General features: G+C 57.8%; 1 protein-coding gene across 1 annotated transcript in view; it reads left to right on the forward strand.

The window, feature by feature from the left end:
- Positions 1-11,153, forward strand: part of EEFSEC (eukaryotic elongation factor, selenocysteine-tRNA specific) — a 257,389-nt gene extending 246,236 nt beyond the window's left edge. The window contains exon 7 of the mRNA XM_025377818.1: positions 10,576-11,153. Within this exon, the coding sequence (XP_025233603.1) occupies positions 10,576-10,766 (191 nt within the window). The 3' untranslated portion in view covers positions 10,767-11,153. The remainder of the gene's footprint in view (positions 1-10,575) is intronic.
- Positions 11,154-14,341: the final 3,188 nt, after the last annotated feature.

The following is a 14,341-nucleotide window of genomic DNA, read 5'->3' on the forward strand; positions in this document are numbered from 1 at the left end:
CCCTGCAGCCAGACTCCCAGGCCTGTGGCATGGTGGACAGCTTTGTGAACCTGGGGCCTGGATGGGAATCGCTGCTTCCTGGCTTACCGGCTGTGTGACCCCAGGCAGCCATTGAGCCTGCCTGTAAAGTGACTTATAGGATGTCCTGAGGCTGGAATAAATGATGTCTGTGCAGCCCCTGGCTGGGTGGGAGGCATTTGGCTGCTAGAAAGGCAGTCACTGTGAGGGTGGCAATGGTAGCAGCAGAGAGTCCTTTGGCCAAGCCACATCCCAGCTGCTGACCTGCAGAGCCCAGCTTGCCCAGGGCTGCAGTCCAGTGTCCTTCCCATCCAGACACTTGTCAAACCTCAGCCCCACCCAGGGCCAGCCAAAAGGGTCCCCAGAAGCACAGCTGCCCAGACTCACCTTCTGGAAACTCTGCCACTGAAGCAGCTCAGCTCTGGCCCAGCTGGCCCCAACTCATCAAGTGCATGTCTTATTCTCTCTGGACGGAGGAGTTGGGCATCCACCCAACTGCCCTGGCCCATGGGTGGGGGACATGAGCCCCAGGGGAAAGGGCCAGGCCCAGGCCTCCCCACTGATTCCTCTTCCCAGTTCTGGGCGGGCAGACAGGAAAGTCTGTGCGGTCCAGTTCTCCCACCTCTGCCACCGGCCCAGCTGGCAGGTGGTCGGCAGACCTGCTCACCCCCCAGCCTCTGTGCACTGACAGGACCCTGTGGAGGCTGCCAGGCTGGAGGAGGGTGATGAGCAGCCCTGGAGGTGGGTGGGGGAGCTCTGACCCCACTGGCAGTTGAGGTGGAGTGCACACGGGCTGAGGTCACCAATACTGCCCTTTCCTGGCATTGCTGGGCTGCTGCAGGCCCTGACTATCTCTGGAGACGTTGGATCTGTACTCAGGGTAGAGTGTGGGGGGCCTTGGCCCTAGGGGAAGGCTGGGCAGGCATCAGAGAAGGCCAAGCCAAGATGCTACAGAGCCTTGTGCCGAGGGAGCCAAAGGAGCCAAGGGAGACAGAAGCAGGCAAGGTAGACAAGTGTCATGGGTTCCCCAGGCTGAGGGAGCACCAGTCTCGAGGCTGGAGCAGTGCTGAGATGGGAGAGGAGTGTGTGGTAAGGATGTGCAGGGCTGTAGGGGCAGCTTCTGAGTGACTCCTTAGAGGAATCGAGGCCCTGCCTGAGTGGTTGTGAGGGGCTGAAGAGGTCTTCAGTGAACAGCTGAACTGAGAGGAATGTTGGGTTTTTGTCCTAGAAGAATCTCTGGCAACAGCATTAAGGACAGGCCGGTGGGAGAGGGTCCTGGCTGCTCATGTGCAGGAGCCCCATGCCCGTGCCCTGGGGCAGGGACCTGCTCCTGCTGGGCCTGCAGGGACACCTAGAGCAGGAGCCTCCAAGGCGCCTGTGGCAAACCACCCTCTGAGCTGTCCCAAGAGGCTGGGCAGGCACCCCACTCGCAGCTGTGTGAGCCCCAGCCTGAGCTTCTGGCCTGCACAGCAAGGAGGGTAACCCTTGGGGCAGGGCTGGCTGCTCTATGAACACACCTCACGGAGGCCTCATGGCCACTCTGCAGGGTGGGGGATCCCGTTCTAGAAGGGTAGACTGGGACTCCACTGATGAGGGACGGGGGCCATCCCTGCAGCAGCCCCTCCAGGAGGCAGCTGGTCCAGCCGGTCCCAGAGGGACTGAGAATTTAGGACAACAAACTTTCCTCTGCAGAGGCTGCCCCTCCCTGTGTAATTGAGATTCAGGGCCAAGTCATTTTCTGCCTATTTCAGAATGGATTTGTTTTTTGCCTTAAAAAAAAAAAAAGCTTCCTTCCGCATAATACGCCGGTGTTCCCTCCCCACACACCCCAATCTCCCCAGCTTTGACTGCATTATAATTTCAATTTACATGGTGTGGGAAAGATTTCTGCAAAGGGCCCTTTTTTGTTTTTGAAGAATTCATCATTGCTGCTAAGAAGCTTAATATAAATTAAAGGAGGAATTAGGCAACATTAAGACATCAAAATGGGGGTGCGGGGCGCTGGTTGCCTCCGCTTCCGCCCAATCAAAGGGGCGCATGAGCCCGTCGAGTGTGAGCTTGAGAGCCTCAGAAAGAGCGAGGCTCCAGCGAAGGGCCCGCTCTGCCGCCCGCCTCCCCCTAATTCCTTTTGTTGCAGGGACAGCGGAGTACAGGTCTGATAAAAACTTAATCACCTTATCTTTTTAAAGCAAATTGCATCTTTGTTTACATACGGGATCCATAGCAGGGAGGGAAGGAGAGAAAACCAAGGAGCCGGCCCACCCCAGCCAGCAACGTTAAAGGCTTTAGCTCCCTGGGAAAACAGAAGAGCCCGGCCTGACAAAGAGGTGGCTGGAGAATTCCAGAGTCACTGTCACTGCTCACAGAGGAGACTGATGTCAGGGCTGTCCCCCCTCAGGTTGTGCTCACACTGGCTCTCTCTGCCCACCTGGCTCTCCCCAGCCCTGCCAGGCCTGTCCTTCTGGGCCTGTCTGTCCCCAGCCAGGTCTGTGTTGGAGCTAAGCCCTCATCCCATCTGCCTGTCCTCCAGGCCCAGGCTACCCTGCCCTGCCAGCAGGCAGAGGGGTGTGCATTCAGACTCAGCTGCACCACAACTGCCAGGAAGCCAGGGAGTCATTGCACCTCCATGAGCCTGGCTGGCCGCCGATATGTGGGGGTGTTGATGTCAACCATAGCTCTATGCGTTTCAGACATGACCGCCAGGTCCCATGTTAGGGCCACTTCTGCCCTTGCCAGGTTCCCCCTTCTTTCTGTCTCCCCACCCCTGGCCTTGGGGGCAGCTCCTTCTTGGCCAGGGCTGCCTCCAGCTCTGCCCTGACTTAGAGGTCTCATCGGAGCACTGTGCCACCCACACACCTCCATGACCACCTGTGGCCTGTGCAGGGCAGCTTCCTACCTTGGGGTGGAGAGAACTTGATATTGGAGCCCACCAGCACCCTCTTGAGGGACAGGGCTCTCTGTACCAGCTGCCTCGTGGCTCCTGCTGAGGGGGGTGGCCTTGCTAGGCAGCCCCTCCTATTCCTAGGATCCAGTATCTAGTACAGACCCGAGCCTGGCTGAATCCAAGGCCCTCTGTGGCTGTCCAGCCTGGCCATCCCATATATCAGCCCCACCTGCCATTTAGGCTCCCAGCTGTCAGTTATCACCAGGATGCTGACCCCAAAGAAAGCCCCTGCCCCTGACTCTGGCTCTCTTCCAACTCTCTCCAAAGCTGCTTGTTTATAGCAGTGGGTAGTGCTGAAGTGACTGGAGCGGCCCCAACCCCACAGGGCCACAAAGGGGGCCAGTGACCCCAAGCTGCTTGCAAGGGTTCCGTTCCCACTGGGGCATGCAAGCCACCCACCAGCGTGGAGACCCCTCTTCCAGTCTGGCCCCCAACATGAAAGCGACGCCAGCAATTGGAGGCAATTTGCCGGCCTTTGATGGCCATGTCAGGGCGGCACCGTGGCCAGGGCTTGGGAAACAGTTGTGCTTCCCGCATTCTTCCCTGATTACCCCAGCCCGAGCCAGGACCCAGCAGCCTGCAGCCCATTGTGCCTTTGTGTGGAGCTGGCGCTTGGTGAGAAAGGGCCAGCCTGGCCCTGGGAGAGTGTCCCCACGGGAAGCCATGAGGAGCAGTGTTGCCCCCAGGGTCATGGCCGCCTGCCCCCACTGCATCCTGGGGTTTGGGTTCATCAGGGGGTGGAGCAGGGCCCTAGGCTCCGAGAATCCTGAGGTTTGGGAAAAAGGAGGCCCTATTGAATTACAGACATACATGTAGCACACACACACCCTAGCCCGCCCTGCCAGGTAGAGAGCCACCCTCCAGCACATGGGAGAGGGGGCCAGGCCAGCCTGGCACCTGAGCCTGGATTTCTTTCTCCCTTGGGTCACTTGAGTGCAGACAGGTGTTTTCTGGTCCTGCAGGCAGGGGTCCTGCCCTGCTGGGACATTTTTCTTCTTTCCACTGTCCTGCACTCCTGCTGTGAGTGCTTGTGAGGATGAATCCATACTCATTCCCTTTGTTTTCATCAAACCTTCCTGAGCCCCGTGTGCTAGGCCCTGCACGCAATCCTGGAGAGGTGCCCCCCTCCCAGGCCATTGGGGGAGGCAGGCACATAAGGCAATGACAGCCACAGTGGTGCTGGGCCGGGCACCCAGGAGGATCTCACTCAGCCGGGCAGCTGAGGGGTGCTTTCTGAAGGGGCAGCAGCAGACTGTGAGCATGGCAGGCAGAGGGAACCGCAAGTTCCAAGGCCCTGCTTGGCTTCTCATAGCTGAAGCGTGGTACATGATGGGGTCAGAGAGGGAGGAGGGCTGAGGCTGAGAGAGAGGCCAGAAAGAGAATGACGCTTCTGTTGGTGGAGCCAGGTCTAGATGTCTGACCCGGGCCCTAGAGCAATCCTTGGGACAGTCAGGTGGGATGAGGAAGGAGGCAGCGAGGCAGAGCTGGAGGACGGTGGACTCCTGCGCCCACACCTCCCAGTCATTGCTCTTGATGCAAGCAGCAGAGCAGCAGCGTAGGGACCTTGAACTTCCAGCAGCCATGGAGGAGTCATGAGCATCACCACCCCTGCCGTACCTCTTGTCCCTATCCTTCTTGGGCAGAGCCCAGAGCGTGGCAGAGACGACACCATGGGCCTAGAGATATCAGCGAGCTTCCTGGCCCTCTCTCCCCTCCCTGGCCCCTGTGTGCCATGGATTGAGCAGGTTCCAGCCAGATTGCACTGGTAGACACCGTGCCTTCTCTGGGCTCCCAGCTGGATGCCGGACGCCACAGTGAGGGGGGGCCTGTGATAGACGTCCCCCTATGAGGAACCCAGGGTCACAGTAGAAGCCTTGGGAAATACATAAAAGAAGAAAGAAGGAACAGTGCTTGCAACCCACTCCCGACCCCTGACAGCCAAATGGGCAGTCTTCCGGTCTCTTTTCCCTTCATCCCAGGACTGCAGCAGAACTCTTCCAAAAATTTTGATTGCTGCATTTTTTTTGAATCAACATTATAACAGAAGTCTTTCTTTGTGTAACTTTAAACTCTTCTCAGGTATCACTTTTAGTCCCACAGAACATTTTGCTGCGGCTAATAGATGCTGGATGGGTCTGGACTGGCCTCCCTTGGTCTTAGAGGCCCTTTGTAGTTCTCAAAAACGTGCCGCTCCCTTAGTGGGTAAGCACACAGGCTTGGGAATCAGATAGCCTAGTGTTCCTGCTCTGCCTGTAAATAGCCGTGTGACCTTGGGCAAGCTACTAACTCTTCTGTGCCTGTTTCCTCAACACGGTGTTACAAGGATTAAGTACCTCCATGCTGTGGTGACATCTTTGTGTCGACATCTTCTGCCGTATCTCAAACCACTTGTTTGGATTGAATTCCTAGAAGTGCCTTTCTTAATTCGCACTGTGACCATCTGGGGACCTTGTCCCTCCCAGGTTGTCACCAGCCAGTGCTTAAACAGCTGCCCTTCAGGTTCTTGGAAAACCAGAGCAGTTTGCCCCTCAGCCCCAGCAATGTCTCCTCCAACACTTATTCGGAGAGTGTTCTCTGAGTATCCGCCACTCACCAGCAATCACTGCTGGTGTTAGGGTTACAACAGTGAATAGACAAAACTCCCTGTCAGGGTGGAGCTTGTCACTTCAGCAGAGGCAGACAACAAACACCAAAACAAGGACATTATAGAGGATGTTAGAAGGTGATAAAAGCTATAGGAAAAATAGTGGGGTGAAAGGGGGTCAGGGCAGCATGAGGGGGTTGTGGTTTTAAACAAGGTGGTCACAAAGGCCTCATCAAGAGGTGACAGTTGTACAGTGACTCGAAGAAAGTGAACTTGCAGCTGCCGGAGCTCCCAAGTCTCCAGGCGGAGGGATTGGCAATGACAGTGGCCCTGAGGCAGAGACGGGCCAGGTGTGCAGGAGGGCAGCGAGGAGGCTGACACAGGGGCAGGGCTGTGAGCCAGGGGCAAGCAGAGACCAGAGGTCCAGAGCAGCCCCCAGTGCAGGGAGGAAGATGGGGGCAGGGCTGCACCTCCCTGACAGCGTAGGTCCTAGCAGAGCCGGTGGCAAAGCAGGCCCTGTCCTGCCTGCCTTGGAGACACCAGAGCCTGCAGGAGGTAGACACCGGGCAGATGGGCAGTCAGCACTCAGCACGTGGTCTTGTCACCACGTTCCCACACACTCTGACCCCAAGTCAGTGCACAGGGCAGGGGACCTGGCACACAGGGCACCGTGTGGACATGGTGAGCTGTGGTCACCCTGGAGCCAGGCCCTCATACTGCACCACGCATGGCACATGCCTTCATCTGCCCTCAGTGCCTCTCACATACCCACCCCCCAGGAATTGTCACTCAAATTCCCTTTGCCTGTGGATCCGTGCCAGCAATATCTATGACTGGTTCCTGTCATCTGGCCTTGGGTCCAGCATTCCTCCTCCTCCTCCTCCTCTTCCCTTGGAACACGCTGAAGCAGCCCTGTCCCCACACAGTGACCATGGTGCTGTTTCCTTGGCCACCCTTCTGCTGTCTGGAGATCTAGCTGCCTTGTTCATTGGCTGTGCCTTCTTAGATGAGTGAACTGCATGGGAGCCGGGCCCTGGTCTGCGTGTTCACCGCCATTTGTCTCCCTGTCCTGGCATGTTCCCTGAATATTTTTAAGTGAAAAGACACAGAGGCAGGTTGGGAGAAGCACAGGGCGGGACCCCCAGAGTCTCGCTGGGTGGGCAGCAGCTCTCACCATGTGACACCCTGGGGTGCTCTTCACTTCCCTCTGTTTGCCACATGGCTAAGAATAAAATAAATAAATAAATAAAATTTTAAAAAGGCCACTGGGAAAACAAAGCAGCTCCTGGTGACATTTGCCACGAATCCATGCAGCTCCATGTCCAGGTCTCCCTTTGGTCAGGCTTTCCAGGTGTGGCTTCCCGGCCAGTCCATAATAGAGCAGAGGTAAACGAGCCTGACCATCTCAGAAGAGCAAATAAATGGCCACATCTTCACCAGTGCCAGATAGACTTTCCGGCTCTGCCTGCTCCAGGCAGTGCAAGGTCGGCATTGTGTGTAACGAGAGCCATCACGGGCGAGATGGACTGCCGATTGGGCCACGCCTGTCTCCCCAGCCCAGCACCGACGCCGGGGAGCCCCACGCCTCCTCAGCCTCCAGACCTCCTGGCACCAGAGGGAGACGGGCTGCCGATGCCATTTGTCGGGGTCTGCTGCCAGCTACCTGCTCTGTTTGCAGAAGGAAGGCCAGGCTCTGATTCAGGGATTCAGATACCTACAGGCCTGGTGCTCACTTGAGGGGGCTGGCCAGGGTCCTCCCCCTGTCCACACCCTGTGCCCCATCCCAAGCTGGGGCAGACCACCTACATACAGAACCTGCAGAGCAGACACCACTCAGGCTCCACGTAAGGTGTGCTGCTCACAGGGGGCACTTCCTTAATACAGGTCCCCATGGGCACAGTATCACATGTCCCTCAGGCAGGCGTGCAATGGCCAGCCTGGCTCCTGGAGCCCCGTTCATATCAGCTGCACGTCCCCAGTCTTCCCAGAGGACTCAGGCTTTAGATGACCAGTAATCTCACTTCCGCCTGCCAGAGGGAGACCTGACCCTTTGTGCAGTGGGGCAGGCTGTCCCTGACTGACTCAACAGATGGCCTTTTTATCCAGCACCCTTGTCACTTTTTTTTTTTTAGACTGAGTCCCACTCTGTTGACCAGGCTGGAGTGCAGTGGCGCGATCTCGGCTCACTGCAAGCTCCACCTCCCTGGTTCATGCCATTTTACTACCTCAGCCTCCTGAGTAACTGAGACTACAGGCACCTGCCACCACGCCCGGCTAATTTTTTGTATTTTTAATGGAGACAGGGTTTCACCATGTTAGTCAGGATGGTCTCGATCTCCTGACCTCATGATCTGCCCGCCTCGGCCTCCCAAAGTGCTGGGATTACAGGTGTGAGCCCTTGTCACCTTTTTAAACATCTAGAGCTGTAGGGCCAGTACATGACACTCTCACAGCCTTGAGAACCATTGTCAGAAGCCCACTGAAAGCTGGATCCCCCACCCATCGCTCTGAGTGGAGAGCAGAAGCTGGCTTTGCCATTGGGTAAGGGCTGGAGCTCAAATCCTGGCTCTTCTGAGCTCACTGTGGGGCTTCCAATAAGTCACTGCTGTCTTAGACCTTCATTTTCTTATCCATATAAAGAAGTGGGTGGCCAACATCTTCAGGAAACTGAGCCAGAAATAACCCGCACAGCCCCACTAGCCAGCTCTCCCAGTCTGAGATGACAGGCCAGGGCCTTCTGGACTGAAGCTTGATGCGTGAGCCTCGTGGCTGCCTTGTCTTCTCAGGAAGGAAGCTAGTACTAGGCAGGACTGGGAAAGAGAGGAAAAAGTCTTCAGGTGCCAGCAGGTACAGTGGCACAAGTGCCCACGGCACGTAGGAAGCTGAGCCCTCTGCCCAGCTTCCCCCCAGCTCTGGACCTCTAGGCCCCCAGCCTGTACAGGCCCTTTGTGCACATGGGGAGGGGATCCTGGTGGGACACCTCCTTGGCAGGCAGGGTATGGGCTGCCTTCACCCCCACCTGCCCTCAGTGCCTTCATACCCAGCTGCCCCTAGTAGCAGTCTCAGGAGCCGCCACCCACTGGGGCTCCCTGTCCCATGCCATTCTCACAGTGCCCCATGAGCTTGCTCCCACCCGAACCCCCCAGTGGGTCCATGAGGCTCACAGAGCGAGTGCTCACACTGGGGTGCTCTGCTAGGGGCGGAACTGCTCCAAGCCCTGGGCCACCCACTCCTGCAGATGCCGAGGAGCATGCTGAGTGGCCTCACCCTGGCCAGTGGCCCGCGTGAAGGCTGCAGCATGCTGCCACCAGGAGATTCCTCATGAATACAAGCCCCACAGCACAGAAAGACAGATGCTGATGATCTCACTTATACATGGTATCTCGAAACCCAAACTCATAGAAGCAGAGGGTAGAAGGGTGGTTGCAGGGGTCTGGGGGTGGAGGCTGGGGCGGGAATGGAGAGATCTTGGTCAAAGGGTTCACAGTTTCAGTTAGACCAGAGAAGTCGATTCAGGAGATCCGCTGTGCAGAATGGTGACTGTAATTAATAACAATGTATAATATTCAATGAAATTTCTAAGAGAATAGATTTTAAATGTTCTCATCACCAAAATAAGTATGTGAGGTGATGGATATGTTAATTAGTTTGATTTAATCATTCTAAAATGTATGCATATATTAAAACATCATGTTAGACTGGGCAACATGGCAAAACCCCATCTCCACAAAAAAATGCAAAAACTCAGCTAGGCGTGGTGGCACGAGCCTGTGGTCCCAGCTACTCAGGAGGCTGAGGTGGGAGGCAGAGGTTGCAGTGAGCCAGGATCACACCACTGCACTCCAGCCTAGGCAACAGAGTGAGACCCTGTCACACACACACACTATATATATATTTTTATATATATATAAAAAACACTAAATATACACAGTTTGTCATTTGTCAATTTAAAAATAAAAAGACAAGCCCCAGAGAAAGGGCAGTTGCAGCAGCATGTTTAAGGATGAGTGGGACTTCCATTGCCTAGGATGGGAAGGGTGTTCCAGGCAGAGGGAACAGCATGTGAGAGGCTTGCATGTGCAATGAGGAGCCCAGGAATGGACCATGATCAGCAGGGCTGCAGAGCGTGGCGAAGATGGAGGAGTTGGAGTGAGCGCGAGTCGGGGCATCAGCAGGAGACAGATTTCCACTCAGACGTTCAGCTGGAGGGAGGTCTTTAGGGAGGCATGGGCTGGTTAAAGCAGCTCATAGAGGTGGCTGGAAAGCGGTGGGGGCTGCACCAACCCAAGCCTGGGGGTGGGGCAGCATCTACCCCTGGCAGAGGATCCTGGGATGAGCCACTGACTCTGTGAGCCCCATGGCCTCACTGGGGTGTCCTGACGGGAGCAAATTCTCAGGGCTGTGGCAAACTGAGCCGAGGGGACACTGTGAGAATGGCATGGGGCAGGGAGCCCCAGTGGGTGGTGGCTCCTGCGACTGCTACTGGGGCAGCTGGGTATGCAGCCTGCATATCCCACTGAGGGCAGGTGGGAGTGAAGGCAGCCAGAGATACACACCCTGACTACCCTCTCTTCCCACACTCTGGCCTGCTAGGGCTCCCACTGCTAAACCTGGTCATGCTGTCTGCAGGGGTCAGCCTCTCAGGCACACAAGAGGGTGGAGAATAATGTGTCTCCAGGGACAATCAGGGAGCACCCCACCCAGGGAGCCTCAGATGCCTAGTTTCCAGATGTGGACTTGGCATGAGTACACTGGAAAGCAATGGACCACTCGGCACAGGGCAGCAGTCCCTCCAGGGCCTGAGCACAGGGGCAGTGAGCCGAGGCCCCAAGAGGCACAGTGCCCTGCTGTACACCTATCAGATGGGCGCCAGAGGGACCAAAATGTCAGAATGGACCACAGGCCTCAGGGCTGCTTGGCTGCGGAGGGAGGCAAAAGAGGGGTGAGTCTAGGCGGCAGGTGGGCAGGCAAGGAGCCCACAGGTGCTTGGGGTATGACAGAGTGACAGGCTGTCTTCTGTGCCTTGCAGGTGGCCTCAGCCCTGAGTCCAAGAAGATCCTGACACCCGCCCTCAAGAAGCGGGCCCGGGCCGGCCGCGGGGAGGCTACCAGGCAGGAGGAGAGCGCTGAGCGGAGCGAGCCCTCACAGCATGTGGCACTCAGCCTGACTTTCAAGCGTTACGTCTTCGACACCCACAAGCGCATGGTCCAGTCTCCCTGAGTGTCCAGTGACCTCCCCCAGGGCCTCCTTGCCCGGCCCAGTCCAGGGTGCTGTGCCAAATCCCAACCAGTCATGCCTCAACCTCTCCCAGTCTCTCCCTGCAGTCCTGCAGCAGCAGCCCCCACCCCCAGGATTGGTGCTCAGCCCTGGTGAGGAGCTGAGGGGGATGTGTTGCTGGGGCCAGGAGGATCTGTCCTCCAGCCCCTGCACACTCCCACCCAGGACAGCCACCAGCCCAACTAGGAAAGGGCCTTGGGCAGAGGGCTGGTAGCCAGTGTCTTCCACTGCCCCATTTGTTGGGCACCTGCAGGCCTGTCTCACCCCTCCCCCAGGTGGGCAGACACTTGACGGCTACAAATAAATGTCCCATGGCCCCAGCCCACTCTACTGGTGTCTCTCTCTTTGACTTCACTAGGGCCCCCGCTCTCCCCAACTGTGTTCCAAGGGGAATCTCAGAGGAATCCCAAGAGTTCCTGCCCAGGTAGGGGCCAGGGGAGGGACCCAAACTCAGAGTCCGTAGGCTATGGGAGTCTGCAGTGTCTGCGCTTCTCAATCCCACTGGGTAGCTCCTGGGACACTCTGGGCCTTGAGGGAGAATGGGGATTCTCTGGGCAGCTGGGTCCAGGGAGGGCACCCACAGGGGAGTTGGAGAATAGCAGGGTGCCTGGCCAGGGCATCGGGCAGAGCAGGTGGAGGCTTGCTCTTCCACCCCAACACCAGGAGTCCCTTAGCCCCTGCCCTCAAGTTTGAGAACCACACACTTCCCAGAAAGTGGAGGGTAGCATGGTGAGGGCGCCCTGTGCAGTGCCATCTGCCGAACCCTGCACCCACAGACCACCCTTCCCTGTAGCCCCGGGCTGTGGGATACTCAGGAAAGGGTGAGATGGTGGAGTCAACTGAGGGGAAATCAAAGCTTTTAGAGACATTTGTAGCATGAACAGATGTTCAAACGTTCCTTTATTTGGTCTCCAGACAGACGCAGAGGCCTTCCTTTTATCCCAGTAATCGGTGCATTATGCTTTAATTTGCAAATGGCATTAAAAATATTAACAGGGGCAGGTTTCGATCAAATGACTTGGGGCTGTTAAGCCCCAGAGCCATGTGTGTGTGTGTGTGTGTGTGTGTGTGTGTGTGTGTGTGTGTCCCGTGTGCATGTGGTGGCTGGGGAGAAAGCAGTTAATTAAATACACCAGCAGCAGAGCAAAGCCCCCGTGCTGCAAGGATGCCAGCGATGGCGAATGGCCCAGCCACCCTTGGTCAACCTTGGCCCAGACCCAGGCAGCAGGGCTAGAGCAGCAGTCAAGGGCAACAGCTGAGAGCCATGGGGAAGTGGGGTTCCCCGTTCAGTCCCCTGAGGGGACTGGCCCTGTAGGAAAGTGAGACAGAGTGTGGCCCCAGTGAGCGTGGCCTCCACTGCTGCAGGCTGCGGGTGCCAGGGCGGCTTGTCTGCATCGTGAATCAGGACAGCCCTCTGCCTAGGAGCCGGCTCCCCCTCAACTGCTGCTGCCTGAGCAGACACCTCCTGGGACTGCAGTGGCCCCTCTCCCTGGGGCCTCACCCCACTGTGTGCTGTGCCCCACGGCCTCCTCACCCTACCCGGCCCTGCAGACTGTTTCACCAGAAAGGCAGTACCACTTCGCTGAAGCCACTCTGCCCAGGAAACTGGCAGCGGCCTTGAGCCCACACCAGGCTCCCTGCTAGCCGGCTGGTCCCTCAGGAGAGCAGCCCAAAAATGGAGCAGATCTCTGGGAGAGCTTCAGTCAGCACCGAGCTGGGCTCGCAGCCACCAGCCTGTCAGTCCCTGGGGGCAGGAGAGGCCCCTCTGAGCACCTGCCAGTGTTGTCCAGGCTGGTCACCTCCCAGCAGACCTGGGAGCTGCTGGTGAGGGCCAGCACTGGGTCCGAACCCAGCTCTGAGGACTCACGTCTGAGGCGAGGAAACCTCCCTCCTCCTCAGTGTGGGGCTGAACTGGGGGCCAGGCCACACCCTCCCTGACCCCTCCCTCCCCAGCTCCCTCAGGGTCCCTGCACATTGGGACAGAAAGCTCTGAGCTCGGCCCCAGGTCCTGGCCTGCATGGGCAGAGTGACCTTGGGTGTGTCACTGCCTCTCTCTAATGAAGGGTCATGTGACCCAGTGGAGCCCCCACTGTGCCAGGCATGGGGGGCACTTAGTCCATGGGAGCTGGCTCTGGGGCCAGATCAGATGTGGAGGAAAGCTGGGCACACAGGGCGAACATGGCTGCTGCCGCCAGGGCACAGATTCGGGCCTCTCCCTGCCTGCGGTGTGAGCTTGGACAAGTTCCCTAACCTCATGCCTCAGTGTCCCCATGTATAAAATGGAAGAAGAAAAGCAGCCATGCCAGAGGGCTAGGAGACTTGTCAGGCACATTGCTGACCCCGCATTACCTGCGGCCCTAGGGTGGGCCCCACACATCTCCCACTGAGAGGCAAAAGGCCCAGAACCCCTCAGGAAGTGATACCATCCCCAAATCAGTCGTTTTTCCAGGAACTCTGTGCGGGTGTCCACCTCCACCCCACCTGTCCCCTCCCCACTGGTCTGAAGACCATGCTCCTCAAAGCCCCAGGAAGGAGGGGGCTCAGGTGGAGGAATTGGGGCACAGAAGGGAGGAGGGGCAGCCCAGGGCGACTCCCAGGAGCCTCTGAGCCCCCTGAGTGTGTAATGAGGCGGATCTGCTCTGTGTGGCCTGAAAATGCCCAGCCGACTGCCCCAGGAGAGGCCTCTATCAGGCCCGGCATCGGTGGAAACCCGAGCGTCCATTAGTGGGGTCGGGCCAGGGCGTGCAGCCTTTGAAGGTGCAGCCTAGCCGGGACGGTGGGCAGGAACCAGAGCCAGCACCCGGTTCTGGCTGAGGCCAAGGTGTGGGCATGCACGTCCCCTTCCCTGGCTCCCCTGCCCCGCAGGGTGCCTTGGGCAACCCCAGGTCCCCGTGTTTTATGAAGGAGAGGGTTCCAGTAGGCCAAACTCACTGCAGCCACTGACACAGGTAAACTCACTGAATCTGCTCATCTACCCACAGCGGTGGTGTGGCAGCAGCATGCCGGTTTCACAGGGGTGCAGGCAGGGCAGGGCTTGGCTGCCTGCAGCTGCCCCAGTGCTTCAGGCGTGTCCTTGGAAAAGAGGTGCCCTCTGGGGTCCTCTGGGCTGATGGGTGGGGTGGGGCATGGGACAGCAGTGCCCCAGGTCTCCTCACCTGCCTGCCCACATGGAGTGAGGTCATGGACCGGCATCCTGCCATGGGCTGGGGCAGGAGGGGCAGCAGTGATTGGCAGGCCCCCGACCAGCAGGGCTAATGCACAAGTGAGGAGATAAGGCTTATCTGGAAATGTCCCTGGAATCGAGACTCTGATGGAAACAGGCTTCTGGGTTAATATATTTTTGATAGATAATGTCTCGTAAACGGGAAGCCCTGGGGGCCTGGGGCAGAAGAAGGGGCAGCTTCTGCGTTCCCAGGCCTCCTGCCCTGGCCATGCATGTGCAGGTGCGCACACGGGCATCGGTGCACCAGGCATCTCTGAGCCTGTGCTGACGTCCGGGTGTGCGTCTGTGCATATGG

This window comes from Theropithecus gelada, chromosome 2 (genome assembly GCF_003255815.1).
Source record: "Theropithecus gelada isolate Dixy chromosome 2, Tgel_1.0, whole genome shotgun sequence".
In the NCBI taxonomy this organism is placed as follows: Eukaryota; Metazoa; Chordata; class Mammalia; order Primates; family Cercopithecidae; genus Theropithecus; species Theropithecus gelada.